The sequence below is a fragment of the Pectinophora gossypiella genome, chromosome 9 (genome assembly GCF_024362695.1).
Source record: "Pectinophora gossypiella chromosome 9, ilPecGoss1.1, whole genome shotgun sequence".
Lineage (NCBI taxonomy): Eukaryota > Metazoa > Arthropoda > Insecta > Lepidoptera > Gelechiidae > Pectinophora > Pectinophora gossypiella.
The window spans coordinates 16353331-16380338 of NC_065412.1; the positions used below are offsets into that span (position 1 = coordinate 16353331).

The 27008-nt window shown below is 37.5% G+C and overlaps 1 protein-coding gene across 2 annotated transcripts; it reads right to left on the minus strand.

Moving 5' to 3' along the window:
* Positions 1-1905: 1905 nt before the first annotated feature.
* On the minus strand, positions 1906-26104 carry LOC126369660 (cytochrome b5-related protein-like). 2 transcript variants are annotated; one of them, XM_050014213.1, is made up of 6 exons: positions 25885-26104; positions 18422-18642; positions 14558-14967; positions 13906-14094; positions 13434-13658; positions 1906-3684 (listed from the first exon to the last, which is right to left on the minus strand). In XM_050014213.1, exons 2-6 carry the CDS (start codon positions 18635-18637, stop codon positions 3390-3392), a joined length of 1335 nt encoding a protein of 444 aa, XP_049870170.1. In that variant the 5' UTR covers positions 18638-18642; positions 25885-26104; the 3' UTR covers positions 1906-3389. The 2 variants fall into 2 exon arrangements, with proteins under 2 accessions (XP_049870170.1, XP_049870171.1); XM_050014214.1 differs by lacking the exon at positions 25885-26104 and adding an exon at positions 19082-19202.
* Positions 26105-27008: the final 904 nt, after the last annotated feature.

The following is a 27008-nucleotide window of genomic DNA, read 5'->3' on the forward strand; positions in this document are numbered from 1 at the left end:
AAAGGAGCGTTATTTCCATTCCTTTTATGTTGCCATGAAACAAACGACAGCTACAGAATCCTAATTATAAAATGAAGTTGGTCGTCATTACAACTTTATATTTGTCTCACCTGACTCAGTCTCGAGAGGATCCAGCTCGTAACGAGCCAAAGTTTGCGCATCTGCCAACTGTTATTTAAAACGTCGAACTTGTGTACAACGCGCTAAGAGGAAAGCATTGTACCTATTTATTTCCTTCAACCACAAATTAGAGGGATGTTTCTTCTGAAGTTTGTTTTAAAGTCGTCTTATTTTAGTGTCTGTCTCACTACGAGCTTCTACGCTGGACTGGTACTGAAGGAAAGTCTATCATAAGTCTAGAATGAGTTCTGTTGATACTATATACTTGGAAATTTTAAAATCACACCTGTTTTTGCCCTCCCAGAGACCACGGATCTCCACTTACTACTTCAACTTTATGGTTGTATGGCAACCGGTCGTACACTTACTACGTTTGTGACACCTGTCACCAGACTTTCGTTTATTCCACCACGGCGGTACTTTAGTTTTTTTACTGCTACTATCAACCTGGGCGCATGTATGCCTTTTTTTTTCCTATATTACCACCTACTTAATAAATAGAATAATTGATGATTATGGAGTGTGTGGTTTTTCTCGTACATGTTCTAATTAAAAGAGTAATGAATAAATATCAAAAGTGTGGTTGTATGAACTCATGGTCTGAATCATCCCTCTCAGTATTCGTTACGGTGTCACTAACACCCATACCTACTTTTAGGGTTTCCGTATGTACAGTCACAATATAATGTACCCACTTTAGGACTTTGTCGCACTAACATATTTGGCATTTAGTGAGACTTACAGTTCAATTAAAGCACATAATAACGGGTACAGTTCAATTTGTAGAAAAAGATAATGTGACATGGTACTAAAGTGTATACATATTAATGCTCGTGACCGTATTTGTGCGGGGTGTAAGTGACATCGTAACGAATACTGAGGGGGATGATTCACCTGATTATTCTGAGTTAATATCAAGTGGAATTTTTCATCATTTTATTGCTTTATTGAGTCGACTAGCTTGGACAAGTATTTGTTGACTCGCTACTCGCTGCCAAACAGCCAGCCACGTTCACTCAGTTAGAGATGTCTCCCAAATAAGAATTTAAGTCTGTAGTCAATAGATCTGGCAACGAACCCAGAACAAACTTGGATAGCTTTTTTGCAGTTGCATTCGCTTTGTGGTTCCTGGAGGGATGTTTGTTTGTTAAATATAACTTTGTACATTTCTTTCTTTACATACACAAACATAAAACAGCCAATATGTCTCACGATTGGGCACAAACCTCATCTCAATCAACCGGAGGGAGTATGGCGCATACTCGAATACAATGCTCCAGTGCGGGTAGGTGGAGGCGTCTGGGCTAGCCCGAGACTAATAGCTTCACTTGTCCTCTGAATAACGGAATCATCTTATTTTTTGGGTTAAAACAATTTATCCCTTTGGTTTTGTTTAAGAGTGACTGTATTATTTCTATTATTTCGAATTTGATTCACATAATAAACCAGTTTATCTGCAGGACTGGAGGAATGAAGAAACATGAAATACGTTCAGTTGACTTTTCCTTTAACTCCCATTAGTCCAGCTGATTTACCTTTTACATTTCTTAAAATACGAGGATTTCTTGTATTATTATTATTATTACTAGCCTATATGATCCCACTGCTGAGCAAAGGCCTCCCCCATATTCTTCCAAGTATCCCGGTTCTGTGCGAGCTCCATCCAGTCTTTTCGATAACCGTCGAGATCATCGCGCCATCGTTTCCGGGGTCATCGTTTCCGGAAACGATTTCTTGTATCAGTGGAAAAATGATTCTTAGACACTTAACAATAAAACTTCGATGGGATTGCTAAAATTGTATTTGCTTACGTGTATAAGTACCCTTATATCTATCCCACAGCCGCTTGTCCTTATGGCCTAGAATACAAGTTTATCAAAATAACCCTGTACATATAATATATGTAAGTAATATAAATGTATAATAATGACAATATTAAATTGGTAACATTATATCAGTCCAATTATGAAATAGTTCATATGTCCCGTTTGCTCGTATGGCATTCAGCAATACAGGCCCTACTTATTAGTCGTATGTCAAACACTCGATTATAATTTACTGCCATTGAATAATAATCCAAACTGCACTAAATTTTAAGTCATAATAAATAAATACTTATCTACTTTTTACTTTATGCCCGTCTCTTTAAATGGTAATGACCACGGAATAGAAGAATGGGGTTGGAAGGGCCATAGCAGCACGGCACACGCGCCATGCAAGTATGGGTCATCATCAATTTAAGAGCCACGCTCTTGTCGGTGCAGTATTTTCCATGCTACTTTTTAGGGAAAAATAGGACAGTGGTTTCCCTTTTGCCTTCCGCCCCGCAGTACTCTGTCTGACGCGAGAAAAACGCGTGTGCTTCACCAGTATGGATAAATAGTTAATATTTCAACTTTCCTCTCCACTCGTCCGACGAAAACCTTACGACGCACGGAGTTCCGTGAAAATATATTAGGTCTTCTTATGCATTATAACTTGTAGGGCATGAAGTCAAATATCGACTATCATAAGGAAATTCTTCCTTTTCACAAGAAGGCTAAAAACAGTATGATCGGCTATTAATCAAAAAATACTTTTTTATGCTGTATGTTACGAAGAGTAATGATGAAATTGCAGCCTGTGTAAAATATAAATCGCCGATAAAGTGGCTAAGGAATTTGAGAAGCAGAGTATCTGCTCGATCGAATCAGAAATGAGGAGATCCGCTGGAGAACTAAAGTCACCGACATAGCTCGTAGAATTGCAAAGCTGAAGTGGCAGTGGGTAGGACACGTAGCGAGGAGAACCGATGGCCGCTGGGGCGGAAAGGTTCTAGAATGGCGACCACGTGTCGGACGACGCTCAGTGAGTAGGCCCGCTACAAGGTGGATGGACGATCTGGTGAAGGTCGCGGGAAGTCGCTGGATGCGGGCAGCGCAGGACCGATCGTCGTGGAGATCCTTGGGGGAGGCCTATGTCCAGCAGTGGGCGTCGTACGGCTGATGATGATGAGTATCTGTTTGCAAGAGTAGTAATAACAGAGAGCGGAGTAAACCGGCGACAGCGGTCCTCATACAAAATGCGCGTTAGGGCCTTTCCAACCTCTTTCTTCTATTCCGTGGTAGGTAACAACCGAGATGGCAGAATGAATCTAGCTTTCAGGAGCATTTGAAGGCAATTTAAATGTATCTAATATCACCAGGCTTTTTGTCTTATAAGTTACCGGATCACCTTAACGATTTGCATTACAAGTGCAGTTACAAAATTGTGAATTTGAGCTTTCATTTCTATAGGATTTTCTTTGGCTCCCTGAAGTTATTAGGTCGCTTTCTGATTAGCTGTTTGCTTTGACTGATCAGGGCTTCGTAGAACGTAGTTGTTCTTAATTGAGTCTCGAACTTTTCGCAGTGTTCCATCAGGGTTGGATAGAGGTATGTGAGCTCGGCGTGGTCTAAAGTCGGAAAGAGGTGGTGCAAAGCGTGGTCTCCGAATCTGGTGAGCGATTGGAAGTGGTTGCCGGCAAACTCCTCGCGTTCTATCACCGTGTCCAGCTGGTGGATGCCCCAGTCCATGTGGTCTTCCCTGGAAGGAGAAATAAGGAGGTGAGTGTATGGAAATTACATTATCACTTTCTGTAGTACACCGGTTTGATTCTCAATCGGGGAGCGCGCGTTGTAACCCCGGTACAGGACTTGCACCAATGAGTTATTATTTTTTATTAAGTGTAGCTTTAAAAAAGGTTGGTGAGGTGTGGGTACTTAGTTCATCTTGCGATGGATGTACCTCTGACTACCCCCGATTGGGATATAGTTGTGAGATTATGTCATGTTATGAGTATATATGGACACGTTATGTCATCACATTCTGTATACATTCCATAAGGGCCAGCCAAGACGATACATAATGTGCGTTAAACTGGGAGTTCCTTATGCATGCAATACAAAGGAATATCATAAACAGCCTATAAGCGTCCCACTACTGGGCACAGGCTTCCCTCAATCAACTGGAGGGGGTAAGGCGCATAGGTACTCCACCACGCTGATCCACTGCGGGTTGGATAAAGAAATATAAATGAGATAATTGAAACGGACAAAATAAAGAAACATGGACTTGATTGGGTTTAAAACGAAAACAAGACACATCAACAATGTTTTTTACGTTAGGTGGTTTGCCAAGTTGCAAACGATTTACAAAAACAGATGGTAATAAAAATAATATGACACGTCACCTTGTGGAGTCGTTCGCAACTTGGCTGATAAGTATCTTAGAGAATAAAGTTCGACTATATTTCTTATTTAGACCGGCTACATTAGGTATAGTACCTAACATAAGCAAGAAATAAAAAAAAAATCTTGCGAGTCTAGTTCAGAACATTATTTCTTTAATGGGTCTTCGGGGGATTAAGTTATAAGAAAACTTGATTCTCCTAGCTACTTGGCGTAAAATTGTTTCAAAGATAAGAAATATTATTTTTTTATCTTAGATGATGAGCAGTGGGATCGTATAGGCTAAATAAGATAAGATAAGATAAGATAAGATGATGATATTGAAAGGAGAGTAAAATGGGTTAACGCGGTTAGAACCCGGTATTACGTCATCATCAACCCATTAACGTCCCCACTGCTGGGGCACGGGCCTTCCCTATGGATGGATAGGGAGATCGGGCCCTAAACCATCACGCGGGCCCAGTGCGGATTGGTGGTTATTAACGACTGCTAATGCAGCCGGGACCAACGGCTTAACGTGCCTTCCGAAGCACGGAGGAGCTCGAGATGAAAACTTTTTTTTTGTGGTCACCCATCCTATGACCGGCCTTTGCGAATGTTGCTTAACTTCAACAATCGCAGACCGAGCGCGTTTACCGCTGCGCCACCGAGCTCCTCAATTACGTATTTTAATTAAACCATACAACTAATAATAATTCTACGTAGGTGTAATGTTTACATAAGTACATAAACACATCTTATTGTAATACACGTAGGTATAATTAAATATATAAATGAATATGTAATAATTATTATAAAATAATTGAATCGATATAATCGATTCACATATGTAATGTATTCTGTCGTTTCGGGCAATGCACTACGCGGTGGCCTCAATTAAAAGGTAAACTGTACGGGTATGTACGGTCATAAGCATTAATATGTACATACACTTTGGTACCATGTCACATTAACTTTTTTGACAAATTGAACTGTAAGTCTCACTAAATGTCAAATATGTTAGTGCGACAGAGTCCTAAAGTGGGTAAATTATATTGCTCATGACTGTACGGGAGTGGAGTGAAGACGTAGTGTGTGGCAACGAACTGACATTTATTTATATAATTATATTGAGGCGAATACACTACAGTAGGTACTTGAGATGATCTTGAAATCACGATTATCATTATCATTGAGAAAGAGTACGCAAATAACTTGTTTACGACAAACAAGACGAATGATTGTTTTTAATTGTAACCTTTTCGTTTTGGAACGAGGATAAAAACAAGTTTAAAAGGTTACCAAGAAATATTGTTGACTGAAATAAAAAAGAAAAATATTAAATATTCCATACTGGTTACTTGAAGTTCATCAGGGTCGTTTCGTACGCGTCGGGTCGTAATTGCAATAAATTAACACAATCAGCTAATCTTAAGGCGAGTACCTAAAGCGACTGTAAGTTTTCTAGGGTCTCCTACGTACGTTACCATGGAAACCTAAAATTCAGGTACTGAGTTTGAGCCAGCCTCGTGAAATTCATTTTTCACAAAAAAAAATCGAAACACATCGCATATACATGATGTTAGTGACATCGTAACGAATATTGAGGGAGATGATCCAGACCATGATTCTGAGTTGATATCAAGTGGAATTTCCTATTAGAATACTCATGAAAATTTTAGTGATTTTTTATTATTTTCAGTTCCATACTTTTGCGACGGAAAATTCCACTTGATATCAGCTCAGAATCATAGACTGAATCCTCCCCCTCAGTATTCGTTACGATGTCACTAACATCCTGTATGTTTCGTAAGGATTCCTGTGTTATTAGGCACCTATTAGGAATAAAAAACACCGGCAGGACACCTTTTAAGTAGTAGACTCAGACAGGGAGCGCCAATTCGAACCCCGCTACCGAACTTGCACCAATGAGTTATTAATTTATCTCAAATGCAGTTTTCACTAACACAGTTGGCTCGACCATTATAGATGGCGATACGGCTCAGCACCTATCACATTGGTCTAACAGAAAAGCCCCTTAAAAAGGCCCTTTGAAAAGGCCCTTTGAAAAGGCCCTTTTATCTCAGGACGTCCAGCACCACCTTTTGATCATTTCGACTAACATTGCTTGCTTTATTGTAACTGTTTTAGTGGAAATTTGATATGATGTTGTTGTCTTTTTTTTGTGTGTGTGGCGTCCTTTCATAATAAACTATTTCTATTCTATTCTTTCTATTCTAAAATCTTGCGATGGATGTACCTCTAACTACCCCAATTGGGATATAGCTGTGTGCTTATGTTATGATGCAAATAAAGCACAGTGTCACAGAGTGATTTTGTCAAAGTCGCCATCGATAATCGAATCCAGACCTCCAGATCTCAAGTTTCTAAGCACTAAACCATAGATATTGTCAATTTGTTACTAGGTAGGTAATTGAATTTTGGTGTTGATTTGATTTGACTTTGTATTATAAGGTTTAATATAATCAAATTTACATTTACCTCTTGTTTCAATATCTTATTTCAAAGAGTCATAAAGAGGAGAGAATTATCGCTATAATCAAAGTCAGGTCTGAAAATGAACTCTGATAGTGAGGACTCGCTGAATAATTAAATAAACATTATTCATAAACAGCCTATATACGTTCCACTGCTGGGCACATGCCTCTCCTTAATCAACCTGAAGGGGTATGGAGCATACTCCATCACGCTGCTCCACTGCGGCTTGGTGGAGGAGGTTTAAATATATTATACAACCTAAACTCACGCCCGTCATGATTAATGGGATGGGCAGCGTTTCAAGTGACCAAAGACATTCACTATATGCCAATAACCATAGAATCAGGAGTAATACTACGCCATAACAGTAAGTCCATCGTAAATCGTCATCACTAATTTAAGAGCCACGCTCTTGTCGGTGTAGCATTCTCCATTCTTGTCTATCAAAGACCACTGCCTTTACCTCCTTATAAGACATGACGTTCGCCTTCTCGTTAATCTGTCATCGACTCATCGTAAATGACCCACGAAAATTTGTGTATGGCTATTATACTTTTTTGATTTTATATATTATGTACAATATAACCTTCTTATTTCGTAGGAATTATTATTTCATTCTTCCTTATGTCAGGATAATCTTTTTATTCTCTCCCAATTTTATGTCAACTTATACAATACATCCATTGTTCTCCTGGACATTTTATTTTTAGGCGTTGACTTTATATACCTTCTCTTTTCTCATAATAAATAAAATGTAATAATATTACACGAATATGTGAATAATAAAATATAATAGTAGTCAAAAGCAAGGTGTACCATGACAAGGGTTTCATATAAGTGTCAACCTTTACTTTGTATATGGAATTTCATTACGAATCTTCTAAAAAATCTAATACTTCGGTTTCATTCAGTATTCTAGGTATTTTATATGCTCGGGAATAACTTCTGAGTATTAGCCAGCCAAATTACAACATTGTATTACTTACAACATTTTCTTAGAACGTCTAGGCCCCTGTGCCGGTTTTTTCTTGCAGCTACTTTTCCTTGGCTATACAGGAGAAGTTGCAGTAGTTTTGGTCAGATTAAGTAGTCGATAAAAAACATAACTATAGATATAAGTAAAAACTCTCGATTTAAAGTATAATTAATTTATAATACGGTGATACGGCTCACCAGTCATCACCTATCGCGTTGGTCTAACAGAAAGCTCGGTGAGGTGTGAGTACTTAGTTCATATTGCGATGGATGTACCTCTAACTATTCTAATTGGTTGTGAGCTTATGTAGGTATGTTATGTATTTATGTAGCCGATAGAACCCACTAGGGTCGATTAATTCTTTCAAATATTTTTCCTCTCAGACGACGCCCTGTGACGAGGTTTGCGCCCAACTGGACACCTTCAGGCCTGTTGTCTTAAACGTTGTACCGGGTGAGAGCCTTCAGCGCTCCCCATTTGTCCGGCCAAGTAGTTAATGCCATCTGCGGCAAATCTACAATAAGTCACGTAAAAAAAAGTCGATAGAATTTTTGAATTTTTGAGTCTTTTCTTCAAACGCACGCTTGTATTGCTATGAAAATAAACAATGTATGAAGCTCTTAAAATACAATGAACTCACATTAAACGATCCACACTCCAACTACATCAAAAGCCCTCCAGACGAATGTTATTTTGAAATAGTTATAACTACGGTTCCACGACCTTTCATAAGGAGAGTTTAAAGAAGGGATCTTCGGTCGGCGAGTGAAGCAAATTAGATTACAGGATTTAAGACACTTAGGTAATAGACTCGAGACCTGACTGTAATTTAATACCCAAAGTATTTTTTTTGTTACACCGGGATTTTAGTTATAACTTTTTAAGCAGAAAAGCGGGATTTATTCGACGAAAACGGGGCACAGTAGAAAATTGTAAACTAAGATTTGTTTTTTTTTACTATAAGGTACAGATTATACGAGGGTAGTTAGAAAATCGGATTAGAATGAGGATAAAAACTACATATTTCTCCCACCAGGGGCCTGTTTAATAAAACTTACAATTGTAAATTACAACGACAATTTGGTGTTCATTACGTAGCTAATATGAAACTGCAAAATATTCGTGATCACACACTCCGCAATGTACATCAAATTGTCATTGTAATTTACTATTGTAAGTTTTATTAAACAGGCCCCAGGTGTCGCTACTGTTGCTTGTTCTTAAATTTTGACAGTTCCCCATGCTATTTGAGTTAACAAACTTATTGTTTTGGTTATATTTTTTATGACCCTTTGGGCAAAGTGTTATATTCAATCCCCAAATCGGCAAGAAGAAAACAAGGGAAAACTTACTGATCTATTTATGATCCAAACATGATTTCGAAAACAAATTCGACAATTATTGGTTGCTCAAAGTGACAGGCAAGCGTTCTACTTGGCTACCACGGCTCATTCATTTATTCGGATTCTGAATTTAAATTATATAAAAAAATACTCCTACATAAGAAAAAATCGTCAAAACCGAACCTTTACCTGGCGAATAAGAAGTTAGTTAGGAAGCTCCGGCACCGACTCTACGATCTGGTTTAACACCAGGTCTGTCCCGAATATGCTGGAACGTGGCAAGGCTCTATTGCCTAGTCTAGGTGCAGAATCCTAACAATGCCGTGAGAGAGTTTAGAGAATTAATTTTAAGAGAGTTAAAAGTGTATTTTGAAGTTCGCTAGACTTGAAACCTGGTAAAGCTAACTTAAGTACTTAAGTTCAGGGTTTATTTAGAGTACGCTAAGTAACTTGCATTAATTCTTAATGTATTTATATTTCATAGTTTATTTTACTTGTGCTTTGTGGCTGGGATTATGGTTCATTTGTGGATTCGATCCGACAAACTGTGAAAGGCATACTTACAATACAAGGAATAAAAATAAAATTGTTGTTCAAAATTCTAGATTAAGTAAATTAAATTCAACTTTTTTGAGGTTATGTACACGTTTTTACAATTAAATACCAGGTAATATTTTAAATTTGTCAGAGAATAAATTTAAAGCTCACGTGAAGCTTACTTTATGTAAAAAAGCTTATTATAAGATTAATGATTGGTATTGAATGTGTTCCTCTAGTTATTAAATAACTTGTAATGTACCCTCATTGATTTAAAAGATGTGTTGCTGTTGCAGTTTCTTGTCATTTCTTCTCCTCAGCCATAACACCTTGCGAAATGACGTACATACATACATACATAAACTCACGCCCGTAATCCCTAATGGGGTGGGCAGAGCCACAAGTAATCAAAGACAACTTGCAGCCACTGTTGATACGATGCTAACGTATACGTAACGTTCAGCTGCTTGTCTTCCCGGGCATGTCGTAAAAACCGACAGAGGGATTGTGTCCTCTAACATGATGGACTAATGTTATGGGCGATAGGCTGATCCCTTATCACCATAAGGTTCATCATATCCAGCTTACGACATCGTATCAACAGTGGCGAAATGACGTAAATTTAAAAAATGTTACATTTTACCTTCACCAAGTTTATCCATGATAATTACGTTGAATAAATGATTCTGATTTCTGATTGTTATCTTTGGAATTGAACAATAACATAAACGGATCAAGAGGAAGTCGGGACTAGGAATGAGGGACATTTCAGGGTACGATCCCTTAAAAAAATGTGAATTCTCAACCTTCGCGCGCTAGCCTAAAAGCGTAGCATGCTTGTCATCAAGCAACATTGTGGCCAAATGTGATGTGAGAAATAATTATCAGTATAATTATAAAAAAACGCTCTAGAACCGGTCAAACTAAATTAGTGTCTTTATAGTTACACTTACTGTTAGAGATTAAGTTGTGTTATGGAAGCTAATGATGGATGAGGCTGTCATAATCAGAGACCACAGTTGATAATTGCAACACAAAAAATACAATTAAAAAAAAAGGTTATGAAAATATTAATTCTTTACTTTTTTAAATTAGTTTTTATATTCATCGATCTTTGTAATTACTTACTTATACTGAATTATAATAATTAGGTCCCGGCTGCATTAGCAGTCGTTAATAACCACCAATCCGCATTGGGCCCGCGTGGTGGTTTAAGGCCCGATCTCCCTATCCATCCATAGGGTAGGCCCGTGCCCCAGCAGTGGGGACGTTAATGGGCTGGTGATGATGATGATGACTGAATTATATGCGAAGTGGCAAAACAATCAGCGTTTCTTTACTACACGTAGACTGTAGAATGGTGAAACTATCAATCCACACACATTTTAACAACCACATTTAAACATTTTAAACAAAAGTCCCATGTAAAATTATGCGTTTAAAAAATACGCCTCAATGTTAACAAAGTTTTATTCCAAAAAGTGCGCCACAATTATTTTTTTCTGTTAGTGTGGAAAAACCGACGGTATTATACGCCGAAGTTATAAAGTCATCGTTTTATAAAGATTTTATAAATTCGACGAAAGACGCCATCCTCCCTGAAGAGGCCCATTATACAATATAAAAAGTTAATACTAAAATTGTTAGTAAGAACCGGTTTTAAAGATACCTGCTTGATACTTGTTTATTTTTAGGGTGTCTACGTATACACGTGTGAACGCACGTTTAATACGTTTATACAATAATGAAATATTATATATTAGTACTAGCTTTTGCCCGCGACTTCGTCCGCGTGGCGTGTTATAAAATAGAGATCTTTATGTGTGTAGTGCATGTCAAATTTATGCAGTTCAGATTTTTTTGATACAACATTTTTTTCCTGTTAACTCCACTTTTTCAAAATATAGCCATAACTAAACTTTTTATTTACTAAGGTATGCATGCAAGATTGAAAACATCTACTCGTATCTTACGCGGTTTAGATTTTTTCATACAAATGCTTTTTTCTGCTAACTCCCGTTCCCGTGGGAATTTTGCAATATCCTGTTGCAACTAAGCTTTAAGTTTACTAAGGTACCTGCATGCCAAATTTCAAGTGTCTAACTTAAGTGGTTTAGATTTTTCATACAAAAGGATTTTCCCGCTAATTCCCGTTACCGTGGGAATTTCGGGAATTCCTTTCTTAGTGCACCTCTACGGTACCTAAGCTACGTCCCTTCCAAATTTCAAGTGCCTACGTTTAGCAGTTAAGGCTGTGCGTTGATATGTCAGTCAGTCAGTTTCTCCTTTTATATATTTAGATTTACGTATTGATTGTTTGTAGAAGCTTACGTTAATGCTTTGTTATAATACATAATTATAAACTAATCCCTATTTCGCACCGGGGTAAACAGTTTATGGAATTCAATTTACTTACTTCGATCCTAACACACTTCTCTTGCTTCCTTCACATTAATTAATTGTTTCATACACACACGCCGGTTTAGAGTAGATCGTATCGAACCTTTTCCAGTAACTTGATTGACTTGTTGAGATAGGCTTGATGTAAGATGAGATATTTCCAGGTCATTTGATTCACCTTCTTTATTGAGATTATTTTAGTTACTAATATAAAAAAGTACATTGGCAAAAACTGCGACGATAGCTTTATGGAATTCTATATTATTCAAAGTCCGATCTTCTTCTATGGTATGGGTTGTGAGGTGGATTACTAACCCCCATCAACCCTGGTGTCAGGGTTACTATTGAGCCGCTAAAGGCCCCTGACATGTAACGACTAGTACTCGCACTTACACCCGAGTACTTAGTTCGATGCGCGCTTGGTAATATTTGAAAAAAAAAAAAAAAACAAACAATGAAAAATATTTAAAAAAATACATACAATATCCAAAATAGAATTCTTAATTACGTAGTGTCACCATAGTATTCGAATATTTCATACAAAGATACAAGTTAGTGCCTAATTTACATTACTTATAAAAACTTTGACCCTGGCAATGGCGAGCCGACAGAATTTATTTAGAATTTAATTTATAAAGTCGGTGTTTTTCCTTATTACAATAATAATTAGACCAAGCCACAGATAGAGGTATTCGTGTCTTAGGGAAAATATACCTAATACGTGTAGGCTGATTAATATTCAGATGGATATAATTTTAATCACATCTATCGCATAGGATAACATCTTAGGAACTACATAGGTATTATCGTTTACCAGCTTTTGCCCGCGGCTTCGCTTGCGATAAATTCTGGGCAACACGGTTCCCCATTCCTAATGTACCAATTTTTATCTTCTTACCTTAACAACTGCGAAAAGTTCCATATAAAATTTCACCCCCTTTTTGAAGGGGTTGGGGGCAGATTTCCAAATTGCACACAAACTTCCACCACTCATTTTAGGGAAGTGGGGGTTAGAATGAGACATAATGTGTCTCTTCATTATACTTCAACTATATATGTTATGTGTCGCAGTCGGATTGTATAATCCGCTGTATTACATTACGGCTAGCTGTTTTCAAAAACAGGGCCGTTTTGTAATGCGGCGGTTCAACGATTAGCTGTATTGAATGCGGCTAAGTAAAAACCCGCCGAAACGTATTCGTCGCCATACTATATAAAATTCCACATCCCGTTTTAGGGAAGTGGGGGTTAGAAAGACACAAACAATAGCCTTTGTCATTTTCAATTACTACACTACTTTTATGTTCTTCATATGAATGTACGCAGATGTAACTATCCCTTGTATATTTATAATAATAAAAATAACATTACCTTGGAATATCTCCATCAAAGAAGTTGTTGTGGCTGTGATGGCCAGCTGTCAACCCGAACACCATGAAGAAGAAACTAGCGGTTCCAAGAGTGACGATCCACAAAACCAGGGTCCAGGGAAGCCACAGCCCTCCCAACATCCACATCCACATCGGAAGGGCGAAGGTGATGAAGGTATCCCAGGAGCCCTTCTTCCCTTCGAAGCCAGTTATGCTGGTGTACATACTGAAAGATGAGGAAAAATTAAAGATTTTAAGAATTGGTAAACTTCTGTTTAATGGTCAGGGACGAGAAGAGTAGAAGAATCAAGAGAAGGTCTTTGCCCAGCAGTAGAATCAAGTAGCCTAGATAAAACAAGATACGAAGAATGACTTAGGGAGTTTACGTCAGACATGAAACTTCAACAACCGCAACTTCTAGCAATCTTAGAAAAAAAAAATTAAATAACTCTACTAAATGCTATGATACTCACTCCTTGATGGTGGCGGTGATAGTACAGAAGGGAAATATCACTGGGTAGTACAAGGCGGCCATCTGCGCCCAGATGGGTTTGTCCTTGTAGGGGGTGAAGATGAGGAACGGCTCCAGTACGCTGAGCTCGATGTCCTGTAGTGTGTTCGTGTGCAGGTGGTGGGAGAGCGCGTGGGTGATACGCCACTCTCTGAGGATAAAAGGTTTAATTATTATTGTGTCTTAAAAATTGCATCTTCACTCCAAAATGTATAACTATCAATGATGAACTCTGTCAGGTTCAAAATGTCCATTTCTGTTGGCTTCAAACGGTTCGTGGTTTTCCCACTTTTTAGTAACATGTTACTAATTCATTACCTATCGTCAGTGGATAGGCAAAACTACGTAAGCACCAAAATATCCTTCTATGGTATGTATCGCTAGACATAGAAAATGAAAAACATAACAATGTAATCTTACGTTGACGTCATCTCATTTGGATAAATGGGTAAAAATGTATGATAAATAAACTACAAAAATACTTTGAACGGCTTTTCTCGAAATAGCTCTTTGACACTTACGGTGACGCTACAATTAACTATGGCAGTAACGCTATTGCGACATAACCAGGACAATAAGTAGCGTGAGGCTATAAAACTATTGCAGAAACATACTTATAAGACATTCCACAGACGTTGAAGAGGTACATCCGCCAGCTGTCGCTTCGATGGAAGTAGTTGTGGGCACAGATGGTGAGCCCAGATAGCACCACGCCAGTTACAAGGGTTATTCCGGCGCCAGCAAATATATTCTGACTCCACGCCCAGCAGGAAAGTGGACTCAACACCAACAACGCAACGAGCATCGCATCTGTTACGAAGTCACTCTTCTTCCTAACATTCTTTGGTATTTCTTTCAACTTCTGCGCTATCTTCGCCTTCAAAGTCTTGTAGAAGCCATCCTCTTTGAATAAGAACGGTGAGTTTCTTGGAACTTTTGCATCTCTGACGTAGTATTTTGGTAGGATCGTCTCTGCTACTCCGTTCAGATGGTGCGTTTCGAATGCTTCTGTTATATCCGTACCCTGGCGACAAAGACGTTTTCATATTTAAATTCAGTCAAAAAAGGTTTTACGATGCTGTTGGATGAGTCGCAATCTGCAAAGGTCAACGTTTATCCTTTTCGACTTTTAACTTAATGTCCTCTAAAGTAAATAAGCAAAAAGTCACGCCAAAATCTAAAAAAAAATCCTTGCGTCTTTTGGGCCAAACCAACTGATTTCGGTACTCAATCCGGTTCTAGTCCAAATTCCGATACCTAGTTCCAAAATCCAAATATATTTGAAATTATATTTCATAATCTACACAAACAAATGTGTTTGCACGGATAATTGCTGGAATTTATAGCAACTTGGAATGATGCCTGTGTAATAAAAGCTATATTTTATCTCTAGTTATGAGAACGCGATCGTAGTTAGCGACAGTTCAAAGGCTAAATCTATAAATTGAAAAACTATCTATTAGATAAAACTTACGGAAGGATTGTTTTATTACATTTCGATTGACATATCGTCTCCTTATAGTGAAAAATACGTAAGTGTTTGAGTAAAAACCTCGCAGTAGACAAATTAGTATCAATCTAGCAATCCAGATAAAAGTTTGTGATATCAATTTTTATCCGGAACGAAAATAATAAAAAGAACAAGAAGAAAGACTTATGAACAAATGTTATTATAATTTGAAGGAATATTTTAAACATAAAAATAATTAAAGTTAGTAATTAATAAATATAATAGAAGAAGAAAAACTATAATTTTCAATAATCTTCATTTGAATGAACAATTACAAAGTACAATGTAAATTTTAATATTTGTACGCCTGCATGCAGGCTCAATACATCGCAAAATTGTTATGTCATTTTTTTACCACCTTTTTGTATTTTATGTGTTCTCGTAAATAAATTCTGTCCTTCTATAGTGTGGGATGTGAGGTGGATTACCAACCCCATCAAACCTGGTGTCAGGGTTATTACTGAGCCGCCAAAGGCCCCTGACATGACTCATGTAACGACTACGTACTTACATCAGTAAGTAGTAACCGGGACCAACGGCTTAACGAGCGTTCCGGAGCACGTATCGTTTTACTTTCGGACAATCAATTGATCAGCCTGTAATGTCCTAACCAAACTAGGGAACACAAAGTGATTTGATTTCAAGAAATCAAGGTTTTATTGAAGGAAATCACGTAAGTGGTTTTCACTATACGAAGATGTATCAAACCGTAAACATCAATAAAATGCCCCATGATTACACGGCTGTTCTAATTGAGAACCCAGAGTCAAGGTCTGCAATAATACCATACCATTTGATGATCCAAACGTTTCCATAACACGTGATAAAATTTATATAATCAGTTACTTTGTTTTATCTTTCAGCTTATCATGAGAAGTATCTATGCTAAATTGACTGATTCCTTGATAACAGTAGGAATTACAGTGCTGGATTATAAGCAAGTAATAGAGGTGGTAGCAATTAGCTATATTTATTTACAATGTAATAAGTAGACAAGTAATCTTCTTCTTCTATCGTGTGGGTTGTGAGGTGGAGTACCAACTTCATCAACCCTGGTGTCAGAGTTACTATTGAGCAGCCAAAGGGCTCTCACATGATTCATGTACCGACTACTTACTTACATTAGTAAGTAGTAACCGAGACCTTAACGTGCCTTTCGAAACACGGATCATTTTACTTTCCAGGACACTAAACTAGGACAAGTAATCAAAACACAATTAGCCACACAATTAGCTTTCCGCCGCGGTTTTTCCATGCCCCTGTTCATCCCTTTAGGAGGTGTTTTCGGGAATTAAAACTAATCTATGTTCTTCCCTAGATGACAAACTATCTTCATACCAAATTTAATCTAAATCAATACTTAAATAAAATAATGATAAATGTTTGTTGAGGATCTCTCAATGCGTCATATCGGGGCTTCGGGGGATGCTAGGGCTGGTAGTTATTCTGTCAGAGAATTAGTCTGGCGATTCAGAGGGGTAATGCTGCCAGCCTGTTAGGCACCTTGCCTCGATGTGACGCATTGGAGGAGGTGTTTTATTTATAAGATGTGTTTGTTTTGTTTTTAATTGTGGTGGTTAAATCGATTTATCTAAATCAATTAAGCGGTTTAAGCGTGAAAATGTAACAGACAAACAGATTAACTTTTTACTTTTTATAACATTAAAGTGATGTGGATAGTGTATTTAATATACGTACTCTTCTGCCTACCCTATCGTGGGACACAGGCGTGATGCTGTGTTAAGTTTATGTTTGTGGATAATCTGACCTCTCGGGTCATAGACAACCATTATAGCTTAGAATCATGCATTAAATACATGGTAAACTGCATGTTACGGTTGTAATTATAAGCTGTGAATCAAGTCAAGGGTGTCTAATAATAGTACGCTTATAATAAGGTTTAGCAGAGACAAGATATAGATAAGTACACATTGGTGCTAATTCCTGTAAATACCATCTAATTTTATTTTAAGTTATATCTGTCATTATATCTGTCACAAGCATAAAATTCATGGAACACACGTCAATTTTAAGCACAAATCTAAAATAACCGTCTAAAAATTTTACATCGGCCAATAACTCGACATAATTAAGTTGACGGCCCACGTCAAACGGTTTGCAAACCAGCGAGATACCGTTTTGATTCGGCCGGGTTATTCATTCATTTACTCGTTCTTCCTAAAATTAAGAGCTGTCAATCATCTGTCATCATTATTTTAATCTTCTTCTCTCGTGTGGGTTGAGATGTGGATTACCAACCTCATCAACCCTGGTGTCAGAGTTACTATTGAGTCGCCAAAGGCCCCTGACATGACTCATATAACGGCTACTTACTTACATCAGTAAGTATTAACCGGGACCAACGGCTTAAGGTGCCTTCCAAAGCACGGATCATCTTACTTTCGGACTATCAGGTGATCGGCCTGTAATGTTCTAACCAAACTAGGGATCACAAAGTATTTTTTGTGATATTTTCTCCAACGGGATTCAAACCCGGGACCTCCGGATCTAATCCAGGACCTAACGCTCAACCACTGGACCACGGAGGCCGTTGTAATTATTTTAATATTGTATAAATCAGGCATGACCTGTCAAATATTCAGGTTAGGTAAGCGGACCCCGTGAAAAACGAACGTCTAGGGCAAGAAGGTTCCTTTTTTCTTTTTTCAGGGGCGATCTTTTAAGAAAAACCTCGGTATTTCTTGCAGCTTTTTTCATCGGCTATACAGGTTGTGAAAAGCTGTAGTAGTTTTAGGCGGATGAGACGTTCGTTATGTAAAAATTGATGATGACGATTGACAAAGTGTAACTATGTTACCTGCTGAATAACGATATTTTTGAATTTGAATTTGTAACTCAAGCAGCGTGGCTTATAAAAGTAGCTAGTAAAAATGATAAAGACAGACAAAAACAGGTGCTAAAACTAAAAACTGAAACTGGTGCTGTTTTATGTATGTGATGAAATTACCTTAGACACTTCCAGCCAGTCGGAGCCGCCGGGATGCGAAGCCACGAAGCTGGTCAAGTCATACAGCTTGTCGTGGACTCGCCACAAGCCCTCGGCGCCATCCTGGGTCTGCTTGCCCTTCAGCCATTGATAAGCTGTCCTCGGCTCGTCATCGCGGTAAAGAGGGTACTGGAGGTAGGGGAAGCTGACGTGGCGACGGTCAGCATTTGGTGGCATGGTTGCTGTAACAAAATTGGTCAAGGTATAAAATAAAAATATTACGGGTTGTCTTGAGTGCTCCCTATTTATGGCGAGTGAGAGCGCCCAGAACTTTCGGTTTCGGTTAGTTCCTAAACAAAGGTATACTTATAAGGGTATACTTTTAATCAAGTGCTCCTCTGCTGGACTGGGAGTAAAAAAAAACATAGAATGCGTTCAGCTGCCTATCTTCCCGTGCATGTCGTAAAAGGCGACAAACAGACAGCGTCCTGTCGAGCATAATGAATCATCTGTAAGAGCGATAGGCCGATCCCCTATACGGTTTATCATTATCCACCTTAGGACTGTGTATCAAAAGTGGCTGCAAATAGTTTCTTGATTACTTGTAGTTCTGCCCATCCCTTCGGGGAATACGGGCGTAAGTTATGTATCTATGTGTGTTATGTATGTTATTATGCTTACATTGGTGCAGTACCGTATCAAGATTAACAATTATTTAGATTATTTTAGATGCAATAAAGCCCTGCTATAGTGAATGCAGTATTCAGTTATGCTGTCTGAAGTTAGGACAACGTGTGCGGCGACCATGCAATCTCCACCCTTTATAATACACACTTAGCTTTTATAATTTAAATAATTACGTTCCCTCACGACACATTTTAATAGAAGTTATTTCTGTAATTATCTTACAAAGTAACTGAATGACATACATCTAAATAGCCTATGTACGTGCCACTGCTGAGCACAGACTTTTTAATCAACCGGAGCAGATGAAGCTTCAGAGCGGATTGTTGGTGTTTGGGCTAGTAGCCCGAGACCGACGGCTTAACATGCCTTCCGAAGCACGGTTCACCTTGATTTTTCGGAAAATCAGGACCATGATTTCGTCTGCAATGTCCTAGTTAAACAAAGGACAGTCTCACAAAGTGATTTCGACAATGTCTCCATCGAGAATCGGACCTGGATCTACAGATCGTAAGCCCAACGATGTTATTCCTAGATCACAGAGACTGCTTAAGAAGTCAGACGAATTTTTAAATAGTACAAATATAGGTCAGTCTCCATGAAAAAGGTAATACATAATACCAACACAACAATGTAACCTTACACCATCCAGTTTTGGTAGAAAAATATCGACCAATTGTTAAAGCCAAGTAGACCTTGCAATTTCTTCCGTAAGTACTCAAAATATTTAACCCACTTTTCCGTTTTTGGTGTTTTCGAGTTTAAAAACTTCCTGAACACTATTAACCTAACTAGATCTGGTTTTTAAACCTTTAATTGGGTATGAACAGGAACTGAAAGTTCACTCAGGGTCATTGTGTTAAAAAAAATGCATGTTGCCTTTGGAACGGGTTTGGGGCGGTAACACAAGTCAGGGGGCCTGTTCAATAAACATGACAATAAACAATACAATTTCAATTTCGAGTTCATTCCGTCACCACTATGAAGCTACATATTTTTCTGATCAAGCTACACACGTACTCCGCAATGTACATTTAAATGTAATTGTATTTCACACTAGTATTAGCACTGTTTATTACTAATACTGAGCCGTGGTAACCCAGTTGGTAGAGCGCTTGCCTCTCACTTTGAGGTCGCAGGTTCAAATTCAGCACATGCCTAAACCAATGATTGTCGAATTTTATTTTCGAATTCATGATTTGTTCATCAATGTAATTGTACTATTTTGCATATCGATGGTATTGATTAGGTAAATAATTTTGAACCTTAGAAATTAATCGAATATTCGCATTTTTATTACACTACATAGCATGGACACAGCCTACATTAACGATATGTTCAAACGTTGATTGAAATATCATTAAACGTTGACGTTTCAACGATATGGCCCACTTAAGATGGCTATTTCATGAAATATGACCATTTCACTCTATGGAACGGTTATACATATTATCTAAATATATAAAAGGAGAAACTGACTGACTGACATATTACCGCACAGCCTAACGGCTAAACGTAGGCACTTGAAATTTGGAAGGGACGTAGCGTAGGTACCGTAGAGATGCACTAAGAAAGGAACTCTCGAAATTCCCACGGGAACGGGAGTTAGCGGGAAAAAACATTTGTATGAAAAAAACATTCTCATCTCTGAATTCCAGACGAATGCTTATAGGTACTTTAGGGTTAGCCTCCTCTGGTCGTATTTTCCTAAATTTATATTAATCCAAATTATCATAAACTAATAATCTAAAAATTAATAACAATTCATTATTTAACTGAGCTACTTATACTCTAACCTCATTTAATTAAGCATTTTTTAATCTTTCTCCCACACACACAAAGATCTCTCTTTTATAACACGCCACGCGGACGAAGTCGCGGGCAAAAAGCTAGTACCCTATATCAATAGGGGGAGCCTATGCCCGACAGTGGGACGCGTACTTGTTTATATTTATTTACATATTTATGTTGCCAATGGTGCTGATCCCAGTACAGACCATATAACTTTATTTAAGTTATAAAGGTCATTATCGACAGGCATAAAATTTATGGAACACACATCAAATATAATTATAAATTCAAAACCCTTCCAAAATTATACATTGGCCGATAACCCGACAAAATAAAGACGACAGCACACGTCAAACGGATTCTATATTAGCGCAAGCCTATTTTATTCACCCGAGTTATTTATTCATTCCCTATTCATTTTAAAATTAACAGTTGTCAATTATCCTTCCCTTTCCTTTTCGGCGGATAAGAAAATGACGGGTATAACTTATAAGTAAAATTAGGAGGTATCTGCTGGTAATCGGGGTCATAATGTGATATTACGGTATATTTATATTAAAGTGACTGCATGCAGCTCTGCTTATTCTATTAATAGGCATAAAATAGCATACACTGTACAATACAACTGCATATAATTTTCTCACATTGTAAATTACAGTTTTTACATGCACTTACCTACACATTTATAATTTTATACAGAAATCTACGTTCACGTAGTGACTAGTCATTGTTATGATGCTAATGCTTTATGATTATGATATGAGTCACGTAGGTACCTAATTGCGGGTCATTAACTTTAAATAAGGTGACGTAGTAAACTATAATTAATTTATATTTATTGCAGTGTGCTCTTCTTATAGTGTCGATGGCAAAAGTGAATCTATTTATATCTCTCCTGTAGGCTCTGCACGGCAACCGCGCCGAGCGCGGCGCGAATTATATCGAGGTCTTCGACCAATAGCCGTTTGACGTCCATCTACGTAGATAGCATTCGTATCGTTTATTGGTCCAAGAGCTCGATATGATTCGCACCACGCGTGGCGCGGATGTCACGCAGGCCTGGCAGGTTAGCTTAAAAATAACCGATTTAAAAACACATAACCCTTTGTTTTGCTTTGCCGCAGTTGGTACAAAAACTCGCCATCAACCCGCAGTACACCTGCGCGGTGGAGTATTCTCCATGGTTGATTGAGGGGTTACTTCTCTGCGGGTTGATGGAGGTGTTTTCCAATGACTTAAAATGCCCTCCGAAGAACGGAATCGTCTTACTTTATATAGATAGCATAGCTAAGTGATTATTAGGACTAAAGAGAAGTCAAGGTGGGTCTGTTTACGCGATCAGATCGTTTGATAGGTATTTAACAAGCAACCTTCCTTACATGGCTGGTCAAGTGAGTCACAGATCACTTTTTATCACTAGCTTTTAAGGAAAAACAAATGAAACAGTGAGCGAAACAACTAGGTTCTCGCAAGTAATAAAAAATCGCCCGCAGATCAAAGATCGGCATCCATTTCGGTAAAAAACATTAACGAATTCAGCTGCGTGTCATCTTAGGCGTGTTGTGAAAATCAACAGAATGTTTCCTTTATAACAACGATTCCCAAAGTGGGTTTCAGCTTCTAGGTACGTGCTTTTAGGTACGTCGATATGACGAAATTTTGAATTTTTATATTTTGGGTACGAACTGGGGGATTCTTATTGATTTATATAAGAAAGGTTATATAAAAAAGCTAAGGTAAGAAAGGCCCATAAAATTATGTATGTACATAACATTTAAAAAAATAACAATATAACAAAAAAAATAACAAAGACTTAGCCAAATGCGATGTTGGCCGACTAGTAATAGGTATGTACAGTCATGAGCAATATAATGTACCCACTTTAGGACTCTGTCGCACTAACATATGTATTTGACATTTAGTGAGACTTACAGTTCAATTTGTCAAGAAAGTTAATGTGACATGATACCAAAGTGTATGCATAATGCTCGTGACCGTATACCGGTGGGAACATAACACTAAAAAAAAAACAATTTGTGATTCCTAGTTTGGTTAGGACATTACAGGCTGATCACCTGATTGTCCGAAAGTAAGATGATTCGTGCTTCAGAAGGCAGGTTAAGCCGTTGGTCCCCGTTACTACTTATTGATGTAAGTACGTAGTCGTTACATGAGCCATGTCAGAGGCCTCTGGCAGCTCAATAATAACCCTGACACGCAGGGTTGATGAAGTTGGTATTCCACCTCACAACCCACACGATAAGAAGAGAAAAGAATATGTAATTTCACTTTCAAAACATTTACAAATAATGAAATAGATTAAAGCTGTTTCAAGTAAATATTCTTCCACTTACCAATTACAAAGAATAAAAAAAGTAAATAAACTAAAGGTAGATAACCGTCTTTTATTTATTCTCAGTCCAGTAAAAGAAATTAAAAAATATATAAAATTAACAAAAGACTACTTAACCAAGGATACTGACTTTATAATTATGATAATTATTTGGCTTTTTAAACAAAGAGTTCCGCATATAAATTTTTGCATGCGTCGACACGTTGGATGCACTTGAATGCTCCCTGAGGTGTAGGTATGTGCTTGCAGGAATTGTAACTGGATATATATATGGCTACAGATACGTTATTATTACGTACTATACACGTTGCGAATAGGACATTTGATACGTCTGTGCAAGAAAGGAGTGTATCCAATGATGTGAGGTTCCAGGGAATGCTCCCACTTTGAAAACGTTCCCGGCAGTCATCGTCATCAATTTAAGAGCCACGTTCTTGTCTGTGTAGCATTTTCCTCAATGCTACATTTTAGGGAAAAATAGGGCAGTGGTTTCCCTCTTGCCTTCCGCCCCCGCGTAAAAAGGCGAAAAACTTATGTAAAAAGAGCTTTATCATGTATACATACACATAATCTATACAGAAACAGCCTCCGTGGTCTAGTGGTTAGAGCGTTACCCTCACGATCTGGAGGTCCGGGTTCGATTCCCGATGGGGACATTGTCGAAATCACTTTGTGAGTTTGTTTGGTAAGGACTTTTCAGGCTTGAATCACCTGATTGTCCGAAAACCGGCCCAATTCAGGTTCGGTCACATACCTCCGAAAATGCATTTTTCAGGAATGTGAGTTTCCTCACTTTTTCCTTCACCGCTGACGTGATAATCTTTTATGATCCAAACATGAATTCGAAAACAAATTCGACATTGGTTTAGGCCTGTGCTGGATTCGAACTTGCGACTTCAAAGTGGGAGCCAACTGGGCTACCACGGGTACATACAATATAATACAAATAAAGACAATAATAAAATCATTCCAAATCTATTATTTATTACATGCGTAACTTTATATAAATAAAGTGTTTAATATCTTTATAAAGTTATCATTACTTTATAGTGAGGTATGCTAAGGGCTGACCCTTCAATCAGTAGATAATTGCCTTGTAATTATCAGAAACTAGCGTTGCGAGCTGTTCGTTTAGAGGTTAACTACAAATTACGCTTAAATACGTATTTATTAGGATGCTTAGTTAATTAAAAATGAAATAGAATTGGAAATTATATTTAAAATGAATTAGAAATGTCGTTGCATGCTAGGATAGGGAAAAAAGAAAATCATGTAGTAGGTATAGTCTGAAGACTCATTGCACACCCCTTAACGGGCATGTATTTATATTAATATAATCTTCATAAAAATCTGATCAACTTTTTTGTGTTTTGTTGTACCCACACACATAGATGCTGACACACTTCTCTTGCTTTCTCCACATTCATTGATTTCTTGTAATAATTATATATATATTATTTTAAAGATTTATTGTTTTGTTGTGTGTTCTGTACTATTTTCTTTGTTTTCGTTTATGTCTGTACAGGGGCATCCAACAAATTAATAAACCTTATATTTTCTTTCTTTCTTTCAAAATTTACAAAAGTCAGGTGTTGATTACATGTGGCTGAAACAGTTGGCGAAGAGTGGGTGTATTAATGTACAGTCATGAGCAATATAATGTACTCACATTAGGACTCTGTCGGACTAACATATTTGACATTTAGTGAGACATACATTTCAATTTGTCAAAAAAGTTAATGTGACATGGTACCAAAGTGTATAAAGAAAGAAAGAAAGAAAGAAAGAAACATTTATTACTTCCGGACACCACAGACACAGACAGACAGGTACATTACATTTAACACAGGACAGAAACCACACGGAAATCAATACGTACATAGACAAAAAAAAAATATACCAAAACAAAAAGAAAAACAAACCAAAATCATAAAAACAATAATAATAAAACTAAGTATTCTAAATGCAACGCACTGACGGCCCGATCATCTGCGGTGGAGTCCGGAATAAAAGGGCCTCGCTCAGCATAAGTCGCGGCGTGAGGCGTATACATATTAATGCTCGTGACTTATAGTAAATACTTTTAATACACCTCTGCCTACCCCTTGGGGGATAAAGGCATGATGCTATGTTATGTAAATTACTTATTAGCAAGGATCCGTGATGTAGATTTGGTTCAAACGGTATCCACTATTTGCCTGGAGGAAACAGTTCCGTTAACAAGATGTTTGTTTGAATAATCTACCAACTTTCTCTTAACTTACCAACTTCCTTGTAGAAGTTTGTCAAAAATAGACTTATATCTATACACAGTAGTAACTTGTGAAGTTTAAGATAAGTGTATTTAAAGGACTTAGGTACCTATTTAAATTTTATTACACTTATTGTCATTTAGAAAGAATCATATACATAATCGGCATATATAACATATAGTTATAATCAATTGTCTAGGATGAAATGAAAATCGTAATTGCACCTATTATGTTTTATATTACTTACGTAAGTAGATTACGTTTGAATAAAAAGTAAGTAGGTACCCACCTAACTAGAATTTTAATGTATTGCTAAAAATCAACATTAAAATAAACATCAAAACACATTCCTGATAACTGTTATCAATGAACTAAAAACTAATTTTTAATTAAGTGTTACTTACTTGCGTTTTAATAATCCAATTCTGAAGTCTTATAATATTATTACTTCACTGTCTTAAACTGTAATGTAATTTAATTTGTATGAAGTTTATAAAAAAAACACGTGGGATACAGATTATAAAAACAGTTAAACGCGTACAACCGACGGCGCGCGGTGATTGGCCGTGACTGAACTGCGTACGCGTCGAGTTTCGGACGCGATAGCGCTCCAATTGTTTTGTTTTGGATTTGGTGTCGATTTATCGCGATTGCGGTATGTGCAGGCGTTTTTATATTGTCTCCTACTACTTGTTAAGCCTAGCCCTTGGCCCTTTAAACCTACAGGGATTTTTGTTTCTTTATAATATGTTTCTAGACATGACAGTCGCTTAGAGATTTTTGCATTGAGTTGCTTTATGTAAGTACCAACCTACTACACAAGAGACAAGAACATGTAATTTTATAACTTGACAATTATTTTAGGTTTTAGGTCTAGTACATGTAGTGTTTTTACTAACTGTCTCAGAACTGCGTAGAATGCATGGGATTAACTGTCTGATAATTGATATTAGGCAGCTAAATTACTTAATTGTATAAAAACATTTTATGTTTTTTTTTTTAAGAACGTCTAGGGCCCTGTGCCGAGGTTTTTCTTGCAGCTTCTTTTCCCCGGCTATACAGGTTGTGAGAAGCTGCAGTAGTTTTAGGCGGATGAGACGTTAGTTATGTAAAAATTGACGATTCAAAGTGTAACTATGTTACCTACTGAATAAAGATATTTTTGAATTTCAATTTGAATTGATAACTAAAACGAAATAGACAATCTGTCTCACAACTTCTCTAGCTCTACTTTGAAGTAAAGTAAAAACTCTACTTATAAAAAAAATACCCAGATGCACGTTGATTTAGATAATGTACCTGGGGCAACGACCTTTTGATCTTACAAAGGTCTGCATTGCATATCGGAGCTTGGCAATGGTACGACCTGTTATTTATTTACAGCAGTTTGCACGTTAGGGACGAGGTGGTGTGAATGGTTCGTTACAGCTTTGAATCATCCCTTTAGTTCTTTTTAGAGTAACTCTTTTTAGAAAAAGAACCGCGCGCGGCGCCGGGGGCGCTTCATTTTATTCAGCTTGAGTAGTAA